Source organism: Saimiri boliviensis, chromosome 7 (assembly GCF_048565385.1).
Source record: "Saimiri boliviensis isolate mSaiBol1 chromosome 7, mSaiBol1.pri, whole genome shotgun sequence".
Taxonomy (NCBI): Eukaryota; Metazoa; Chordata; class Mammalia; order Primates; family Cebidae; genus Saimiri; species Saimiri boliviensis.
Genome location: NC_133455.1, coordinates 119,448,257 through 119,459,253, shown reverse-complemented (window position 1 = coordinate 119,459,253; position 10,997 = coordinate 119,448,257). Strand labels below are relative to the sequence as shown.

Sequence of the window (10,997 nt, the reverse complement as noted above, 5' to 3'; positions counted from 1 at the left end):
CTTAAAAGAAGAAGAAAAAGTAAATTTAATCACAGTTTATTTCTAAAATAAAATATTAAATACCTATTCTTCCGAGGGTAATAAAATTATAGTCTAGATATCAGAATAAGTTTACTGGGAAAATGGGGTCATGTTCCTCTTTTTCATCAGCTCCTTCAGTTTTCAGACTCATTCTTAGAAACAACAGGTCAAAAAAATAAATAAATAAAATAAAAAAAAAAAAGCGCCGGGCGCGGTGGCTCAAGGCTGTAATCCCAGCACTTTGGGAGGCCGAGGCGGGTGGATCACGAGGTCGAGAGATCGAGACCATCCTGGTCAACATGGTGAAACCCCGTCTCTACTAAAAGTGCAAAAAATTAGCTGGGCATGGTGGCGCGTGCCTGTAATCCCAGCTACCTGGAGGCTGAGGCAGGAGAATTGCCTGAGCCCAGGAGGCGGAGGTTTCGGTGAGCCGAGATCGCGCCATTGCACTCCAGCCTGGGTAACAAGAGCGAAACTCCGTCTCAAAAAAAAAAAAAAAAAAAAAAAAAAAAGAAACAACAGGTCACCTAAAACAACACAAATCATCTCTAACTAAAATGAAGCTCTATGTTCTACTCCAAAATTACATGGGTTTGCTGCCACTTAAAAAGTTACCTACCTCCTCTGTAACTCAGTTTACTTAACTGTAAAATACAAATGATTACATCAAATATGTCCTGTCTCCTGGGAGAATTAATGCTATCTTATATGTAGGGAAGAATGGTATCTGTTCCAACATAGATTTAAATGTGATATATTTCTATAGAGAAATTACATTTTCTTATTTCAAAGGATACTGATATGATTTGGATGCTTGCTCTTTACAAATCTCAGTTGAAATGTCATCCCCAGTGCTGGAGGTAGGGCCTGGTGGGAGGTGTTTGGGTCATGGGGCGGGTTCCTCATGAATGGCTTGGTGCCCTCTTCTCGGTGATGAGTGAGTTCTCATTCAGTTAGTTCATGTAAAATCTGGTGGTTTAAAAGGGCCTGGACCCTCCCTCATCCCTCTCTTTTGTGTTTTCTCTTGCCATTGGACATGCCAGCTCTTGCTTTGCCTTCTGACATGAGTAAAACTCCCTGAAGCCTCCCCAGAAGCCAAGCTTGTACAGCCTGCAGAATTGTGAGCCAATTAAGCCTCCTTTCTTTATAAACTACCCAGGCTCAGGCATTACCTTATAGTGATGCAAAAATGGACTAACACAGATACCATGTAAACTCCTACCTAAATGCTCACAGCATAAGTACTACCAGTGTTTTCCACCACTGCTCGTATTTTCTGCAAATCTTTTCTCAGAGACTGCGTTTTTAAAGATGTGTTCCCTATTTCACTGCACAGAAAGCCAAGAAATCTTATCCTATCTCTGAGTATTGACAAGTTGCGTGACTTTAGGCAACAATCATTACAGCCTGGACTTCTGGGCTTCAGTTTACTCATCTATAAAAGATCTCTCTCTCACTATCTCTCTGTCTCTCCCTTCTTTCATCCATAATAAATACCAGACACACACTTATGAAAGCAGCAAGACAATTACCCTGATATTTTACTAATGCTATGTGTCTTTCCCCCTCACAGGCTTATAAGCAGTTCAAGAGCAAGCACTATCTGGGTACGGTGGCTCATGCTTGTATTCCCAGCATTTTGGGAGGCCAAGATAGGCAAATCACTTGAGCTCAGAAGTTCTAAACAAGACAGGGCAACACAGCATAAACCCACCTTTACAAAAAATACAAAAAATTAGCTAGATGTAGTGGTGCACACCTGTAGTCTGAGCTACTTGGGAGACTGAGGTGAGAGGAGAGCTTGAGCCTGGAAGGCAGAGGTTTCAGTGAGCAGAGATTGTCCCACTACACTCCAGCCTAGGCAACAGAGCAAGACACTATATCAAAGAAAAAAAATGAGGAAGCACTATGGTGCAAACATCTTTGGTCATCCTCCTGCAAACACAGTCTCCAGTACAAAGCAGAAGTTTGATTAATACTTGATGAGCCAAATTCTTGAACCCTATCACTCAAGCAAACTATCTTGTAAATGTCTTTCCCATAAAATATCCTGAGGGCTTACAGTTCAGAAGTGTAAGGGGTTCCATCCATCCACAGCCAGACCTTGCCACCACCAGGGCGGAATAGCCCTATCCAATAAAAGTAGAAAAACTCAGAGTAGCTCTGAGACATGGCAAACTCCTGTGAAAAGCACACAAGAAAACCTTTAGATCTGGTGGCATAATTACACACATGTAAAGACGTGCATGGCGCAGCCAGCACTTTTTTCAAAGCACAAACAAGTCCTGCTTCACATAGATGCTCGAATGCTTAAGAGAAAAAGCATCTGTCCTGAGGCCAGTCAGAAATTTATCCAAGTTCAATAACTTATTTTGTCTTAGTAAATATGGAACACATATCAATATTCTGAAAGCAGAAATCATATCAACCAAGATTAATTCCTGACCCATTGCTTTAAAGGCACAGAATTAAACACTGATATTGATATAAAAATATGAGGGAAAGATTAACATACAGACGTGGAATGATTCTGGGACATGGAAGAATATGGAGGGAAAATGCAGGAATGAGGTAGTAACTTTTATAAATACCTGGGAAAGGAAGGAAAAAAGTAAATGAAAAATTTGCAAGGATGATTTATGCCTTAGACTAGGAAGGGAAGAAAGAAATTTTTAAATTTCGATTTATAAATATTTATGAGCACACATATGTATAGTCCTATACAGGGTAATTCTTTTCCTAATACCCATATTTAACATGTTTACATTTTAAAAGTTATTTTTTTTTTTTTTTTTTTTTTTGAGACAGAGTTACGCTCTTGTTACCCAGGCTGGAGTGCAATGGCGCGATCTCGGCTCACCACAACCTCCGCCTCCCGGGTTCAGGCAATTCTCCTGCCTCAGCCTCCTGAGTAGCTGGGATTACAGGCACGAGCCACCATGCCCAGCTAATTTTTTTTTGTATTTTTAGTAGAGACGGGGTTTCACCATGTTGACCAGGATGGTCTCGATTTCTCGACCTCGTGATCCACCCGCCTCGGCCTCCCAAAGTGCTGGGATTACAGGCTTGAGCCACCGCGCCCGGCTAAAAATTATTTTTAAATGCAGAGTGAGACTAGATACTTTTTTAAAGTTATTTTAAAAGTTATTTTAAAATGTATCTAGTCTTACTCTGCATTCCTAACACATATTTTTGGAGAGTTGGTGGGGGCAGGGTCTCACTCTCTTGCCCAGGCTGGAGTGCAGTGGCATGATCACGGCTCACTGTAGCCTCAACCCCCCAGGCTCAGTGCACTCCTAATATTTTAACAAAAAAATTAACTAAACATTTATTATAATTATCCATTTTGATATCTTTAGTTTCTAAACCATATTTATGGTTTAGTTTAGAAACTAAACCATATTTAGTTTCTAAACCATAAATATGGTTTAGAAACCATACAATGAATTTCTCAACAATACACTGCTTCATTGTTATATCCATAACCCTTCAGATAATTAATAAAATATACTGATTTAATGAGAGATTATTGGAAATTTATATGAAGCTGTTACCAAGCAATAGTCATAATGTGAGCATGTGAAAATAACCGTACTTGAAAATATTGATTCCAATTAAATAGGAGGGGTTCCTTCAAATTATAAGTTTTGAAAGCACATCATATGAAAATGATTTAAGTATACAGACATATATGAAGTTCATGATAGAAAACAACTACATAGCTTTAACAAGAAAATTTCTCGCTTGTTACTTGAATATGCTAAAAGGAAAAAGGAAAAAAAATAAAACAAGAAAATTTCCTACCACATGATATAATACAGTATAATTATATACCTGAGTCTGCAGTATATGCTGGAGGCAGAGAAAACAAAGAGAATAAGACAAATTAGGAGGGTTTATGTCAGAGCATAGTCTTAGTCAAAGAAATTACTTCACTTTATGCCTAAATTAAATCATCAAGAAAGGGTTATAAAATATTATTTTAGTAGGTGAGAGAAATTACAGAGTTTCTTTCATCACAGATTTCAGGAAGTAGGTAGAAATTAAGAGGTAATTAGAACAATGTTAAGAATGTGTGTAGTGAGCTTGGCATTTAATTCAATTAAATAATCCTTTCTTGATAACCTACTCTTCATCAAGAAAAATCTCTGCTAAATTCTAGGGAAGCAATGATAAATAAGCAATGGCCATACTGTTTGAGAACTTCAATTCAAAGGCAATAATAAATATGAGAGGAAAGGGAATAATCATATTTTATTAGTGTACTTTAACTACATGTTCTAACTCAATATATGTCAATTGGTAGTTTTATTGTCACATTTGCCTTGACCAGTCTATCCTAGGCTGTGAACTTCTGGAAGGCAAGATATATATTTGCAGATTACGGTAATAATTTAGTTAAATGTTTTCCACTTAAAAACTTTGCCACTTTTAGAATGGAAGAGCAGCCAGCACTATTTTCATGTTTCTGACATTGCATCAACATTATTCCTTTTCCACCCAAACCAAAAAAGAAAAGAAGAGATTCTACCTTTGCTCCCTGACTGAGTGGGAAGTTTAAAGTGATATTGCTCATGTTTCTAAGGGGTGAGTATTTGTGGAGAACACAACTCCTCTTATCTACTTCAGGGGACCATTCAAAGCTATAGGAATAAAACTCAGGCCCTGATTAAAACAAGTACGAAAACCTGTGGACCAATATTCTTGATCCTTAAGAATCTTCTTGCCTAGCTCTTTTACGGCCTCTTTTTGAGAATCATTCAAAGATTGAAAAGCCTCAGAGTCTTACCAGCTCTTCTTTTGTGTCTATCTTCAGCATGGTAGAGTTCTGACTAAGGCAGAAATATTTACAGTCCTCCCAATTTTTGCTGTCTTTATAAAACTGGTAGCAATTGTCTCCATGCCACTTCCATTGTTCTGGACAAGGGTTGCACCTGTGTGCTTGGAAAAAATTTTATTATTTTATTATTTTCTGCATGAGTCTGTTGTGTTCCTTTCTTGAAGTTATATAGTATTTGATGTCCCAAGAAAGAACAAAGTCATCTTCAACATTTAATGAATAGCCCAGGCAATGATAACTACGAATATTTAATGAACACCTACTAAATTCCAGGAATTATAAGTGGTGCTGAGATACTGTAGAAATTAAAACACACACTAACTGCTTATGTGGAATATGGAATCTAGTAATAAATGACGGGAACTTTCTTGACACTTGCCTATGAAATTCAGAATACGGCCCGCCGTGGTGGTTCGTGCCTGCAATCCCAGCACTTTGGGAGACTGAGGCAGGCAGATCACCTGAGTTCAGGAGTTTGAGGCCAGCCTGCCAGCATGGTGAAACCCTGTCTTTATTAAAAATACAAAAAAAAAATTAGCTGGGAGCCTATAATCCCAGCTACTAGGGAGGCTGAGGCAGGAGAATCACTTGAACCCAGGAGACGGAGGTTGCAGAGAGCCACAATTGCACCAATAGCACTCCAGCCTAGGCAACAAACCAAGACTCTGCCTCAAAAAAAAAAAAAAAAAAAAAAAAAGAAAAAAGAAAAAACAAAATTAGCACATGAAGAGAATATCCAATTTCACAAAGCTGTTCATATGTACAGAAACTGCAACTGCATTGTGTTTAGGAAACAAAGTTTCCGTAATGTTATTCCTCAAAATTATCTTGCATAATAGTAAAATAAGTTTTAAAAAATACAATTATACCAATATGATATGGAATATTTTCTCACTCTAAACAAAGATAGATAACATTTTAAAGAAAAAAAAAATACTGAGGCAAGCATGAAGTTAGAATGCTGAATCTCCATGTGTCACAAATGAAGTTGGACATCCAGGCCACAGAAGTATGGGTAGTGACAGCACATACAGGATCCAGGCCCTGAGCGTCATAGTTTCAACACCTACGTGGATACATGACCTTGGGTCATTTAGAGTTAGGAACCTGTAATCCAGTCTCTTGTGGGTTTGTAGTGGGGTGAGAACTTGAGTCATATCCATAATAATTTCTTTATTTTAAAAGCAATCTAGTTAACATGTTAAAATCTCAGTGGCTAATACATAAGTAGGTATTATTGTTTACATCTTCGTGTAAATTTGAAATATTTCATAAAATAAAACAAAATGTGAAAATAATGACTTAGAAGGACATTTTTATCCTGTTGTGACAAACTTCCGGTGGCGCTCAGTAGCTTGTGCACTCTCTCAGACAGGTCTGCTTGCCTCCGAGTTCTGCTAGGAGAAATGTAACAAACCTGGATAGACTCAAGCACAAATAAAAGGATCCTCAGACTTTCTACAACACAGAACAAGAATGGGAATGATGCTGACCTAAGAGGATTGCTGTAAAGAGTAAATAAGGAAAACAGTCCAGTTCGCACAGAGACTGACACATACAAAGCACGCAATCAATGTCAGTTTCAACTGTGGTCCCCGTTGTTACGAGAATTTAGATGGGTAATACCTGCTTGGAGTGCTGTGCTGGAAAAGATTATGAGGCAGCAACTGGACTCAGCAAGGAGAATCTTGGTTCATTGTCATGTCTGCTCTGATTCAGTAAGTAGGAAGTGTGTAACTGCAATTTTGGTGCAGTGTATAAATACCTTAACCCCTCTCATGTATAATGTTTTCTTAAATACCTTCGATTTTCAGGTATAAGTGATCCTCTATGTGCTCTATGTAAAAACAAGTTCCATACTCATATGGGAATTAATATAAAGAGAAATTTTCAATGAATGTTTAAGAGGAAGCAAGGGACAATTAGATTGAAAGTGAGAGACTCAAGGACCAAGAGCCTTATGTGAAATAGGTAGTGATATGATGTAACCAAAGAGACAGAGATAGAGAAACCTTTTTACATTCTTACCTTCAACTAACTAAATATTTGATATAATATTATTTAAACCATTGGAGAATAAAAATGTAATATAGATCAGAAGAAATTCATTTATCTATATATACATATAGTTACAGGTATAGACATAGATAGATACAGATATAGATATATAAATACAAAGAGATCTACATATATCCTCCACTCTAGCCTGAGCGATAGAGTGAGACCCTGTTCCCCCTACCTCTCTGTCTCCCAAATAATATGTATATTTTTAAAGAAGAAAATGTACATTTTGGGCCAGAAAAAAATGTGTAGACTGAAAATGGACTGTTCTCAAATGTTCTGTCCATGGCATATACACCTAGGAAAATTAAAATACCAACTAATTTCTAAACTGAACATGTACAGTTTCTATGAACTTACTTTATCTATAAATTGCCAATTTTTATCTATATTGTATATTGCAATAAATATTTACAGGTTTTTAGGATCAGTAAACAATAATGTTCATATTAGCAAGAACAATACCCTGAAGGGCATTCCATTTCATAAATACATGAAAATATGTCATAAAAAAAAAAGCCTGATCATCTTTTTTTTCTTATAGTCCTTTCTCTCTCTGTTTCTCCTTTATTTTTCTGTGCTTCAGACAAAAGGAATGTAAGCCTGTTTACATGTGTGGCCCAGAACTTTTTGCTCATATATCTAACTCCCCAAATAGCATTCCTGGTTTCCAATTTCCCCCTTGTAGCCAGAGAATTCTTCTTCCTTTCACTTGATTACATCTCGATGCTTCTAGTTGTGTTGTTCCCCAATTCTGGAGATGTTTTGGAATCTTTTATTTCTCACACATCCATTTATAGCCCATCATGTGATTATTTCCATAAATAATACCCTAGTTAGAGGTATCATCATGTTTCTCCTAGATTTTAGTAGTAGCCATCTCTTATCTGATTTCTGTTGCTATTCTTTCCTCTTCCAGTCTGATTTTAACGTAATTGTAGAGTAAGCCTTTAAAAACTTATGCCAGATGATGTATTTCCTCTGCTCAAGATCCCATAATTAATCCACATCTTCTCAAAATAGTAGCCAAACCTCTTGCAAAGGCACCTAATGCTGGACATCATCTCTACCTAGTCTCCTGTTAGTCTTCCACTCCAAGCACGTGGGCTCCTCATTCTTCCTTGAATATGCAGATCCATTCACATTTTAAGCCTCTTGTGTTTCCTGCTTGACCTATGAGGCTTATTATTCCTCTCTATATGTACATGGCGAACTCCCTCAACTTTTCAAGTCTTTCTACCATATAATCATCTTAATTAAAGATTTATGACATCTCTACTTAAAGTAGCAACACAAACACACTACCCTTGAACTCTTTCTCTCTCTTGCCTTGTTTACCTTCATTTCTCATAGGATTGATTAATCTCTCATACCTTTTATTTTGGTCAATCATTATTGTATACCTGGCACCTAGGGTTTCCCAGGCTGTGGGATTTTTAGTACTAAAATAGGGAACATTTGGGGCAGACTTGGAAATGCTGGTTGATATAGTTTGAACATTTGTCCCCTCCAAGTCTCGTATTGGAATTTGATCCTGGTGTTGGAGATGGGGCCTAATGGGAAGTGCCTCCGGTCAATGGAGCAGATTCCTTATGAACAGCTTGTTGAGTTCTCGCTCCATTAGTCCTGGGAGAACTGATTGTTAAAAAGTGCCTGACCTGTCCCTCCCCAGTCTCTTGCCTCCTGACTCTTGCCATGTTACCTGCTGCACTTTCCCCCGTGTGTGGAAGCCACCTGAGGCTCTCAGAAGAAGCAGATGCCGGCACCATGCTTCTTGTATAGCCTGCAGAATCATTCGCCAAATAAAACTCTTCCATATAAATTACCCAGGCTCAGGTACTCCTTTACAGCAACAGAAACAGACAAAGACATTAGTTGTCTTTTTAAATGTTTTTCAATATACTTATTTCCACCACCCTACTAGAGTGAGTGGCCCATGAGAGTAGAAATCCTATGTGTTTTGTCAGACATGCATTAGTAGGTTTTCAATAAATACTCCAACTATACTGGCAGTAATACTAAGTAAATGGATAGATAAACACTACTTCAGTAGGTGGGTGGGTGGGTGGATGGATGGATGGATTGATGGATGGATAATGGGTAAGATGAGGATAAGAGATAAAAAGTAGCAGATTAAAACTGAGAACTAACATCTAACCAAAAATATGTGAGAATTTTTTATGAGAAGCATTAATACATTTACATGCAGATTTTATATTTAAATTAAATATGATTTATTTGCATAGCTTCTCTTTTTATTTTTTATATACCTATATGAAAATTTGAAAGATCATTTGTGTTAGGAAAATCTGGATTACCTTTAAAAAAATCTTTTTGTATGTGGCCGGGCGCAGCGGCTCATGCCTGTAATCTCAGCAATTTGAGAGGCCTACATGGGCAGATCACTTGAGGCCAGTAGTTCAAGACCAGCCTGGGCAACATGGCAAAATCCTGTCTCTACTAAAAAAATACAAAAATTAGCCAGGTGTGGTGGTGCATGCCTGTAATCCCAGCTACCCAAGAGGCTGAGATATGACAATTGCTGGAATCCAGGAGATGGAGGCTGCAGTGAGCCAAGATCACACCACTGCACTTCAGCCTAGGCAACAGAGCGAAACTCTTTCAAAAAAAGAAAAAAAATATTGAGATGATGTCTTACTATGTTGCCTGGGCTGGTCTTGATCTCCTCATTTCAAACAATCTTCCAGCCTCGCCTGTCAAGTACTAGATTATCTTTTTGAAGATATGACAACCAACAAAGAATAGTAGGCACGATGGATTGTTAGAAAAATTAGTAAATAAGGGCCAGGTGTGGTGGTACATGCCTATAATCCCAGCATTTTGGGAGGCCAAGCCAGGAGGATCACCTGACATTGGGAGTTCAAGACCAGCCTGCTCAACACAGTGAAAACCCATCTCTACTAAAAGTACAAAAAAAAAAAAAAAAAAAAAATTGCTGGGCATGGTTTTGTGCACCTGTAATCCCAGCTACTCAGGAGGCTGAGGCAGGAGAACTGCTTGAATTTGGAAGGCAGAAGTTGCACCGAGCTGAGATTGTGTCATTGCCTTTCAGCCTAGGCAACAGAGTGAGACACCATTTCAAAAAAAAAAAAAAAAAAAACACTGGTAATCCCAGCAATTTGGGAGGCTGAGGCGGGCAGATCACCTGAGGTCGGGAGTTCAAGACCAGCCTGACCAACATGGAGAAAACCCGTCTCTACTAAAAATACAAAATTAGCCGGGCATGGTGGTGCACGCCTATAATCCCAGCTACTTGAGAGGACGAAGCAGGAGAATCACTTTAATCCAGGAGGCAGAAGTTGTGGTGAGCCATGATTGTGCCATTACACTCCAGCATGGGCAACAAAAGCAAAACTCCATCTCAAAAATAAATAAATAAAAAAAAAATAAGGACATTATGACCATTGAAGTCATTAGTCATGTAGGAAAGAATCACTTAGAGAAATTAAAGTGTGCCTACTAATATTTTTTCCAGGGTAACCACACAATCAGGATGTCTGTTTCAGGTGGGAAGATAAGACTCTGGCCTCCTTTAGAGTTCCTAAAAGATAAATAAAAAGTGGGAACCTGAACATGGATGCCATTTCCTAAGTAAGCATCATAAAGAGAGCAGAAAAGAGAGCTGACTTGAATAAGGTAGATTATCACAAAACCTGAAAAGAACAGGAGAATGGGAATACACACACACACACACACACACACACACACTGAAGTGATGCTCCTAGACTTGTCCAGCAGCATTTTCATCCACGGTAGTTCACCTACTGCTGCCACTGTCATCATCTGTAGTTCTTGTTAAAATACTAAAATAAAGTTAACTAAAATAAGTTAACCTGAATTAAAATAACTGGAACTTGATTCAGCTTGTCTATATTTTTGGACTACTCCCTGTATGATTTTTAAGATTTGAGAACTATAGTTATGAGTTTGCTTACTTCTTGCTAGGAAAGAATTTGTAAGAACATTTGCTGAGGTAGACTGAGACCCAACCCTGTATTTTTTTTACTCGTAGTGTTATTTTGGTTATTCTTAGGTAATTGTTTTATTGTTTTAA

General features: G+C 38.0%; 1 protein-coding gene across 2 annotated transcripts in view; it reads right to left on the bottom strand.

Annotated features, from left to right (window-relative positions):
* The window catches only part of CLEC1A (C-type lectin domain family 1 member A), a 55,887-nt gene that overhangs the window by 28,127 nt on the left and 16,763 nt on the right, over nt 1–10,997 (bottom strand). For both annotated transcript variants that reach the window (XM_010345082.3, XM_003934491.3), the window contains 2 exons: nt 4,811–4,962; nt 2,084–2,202 (listed from right to left, as the gene is read on the bottom strand). In XM_010345082.3, coding sequence (XP_010343384.2) covers nt 2,084–2,202; nt 4,811–4,962 — 271 coding nt within the window. The remainder of the gene's footprint in view (nt 1–2,083; nt 2,203–4,810; nt 4,963–10,997) is intronic.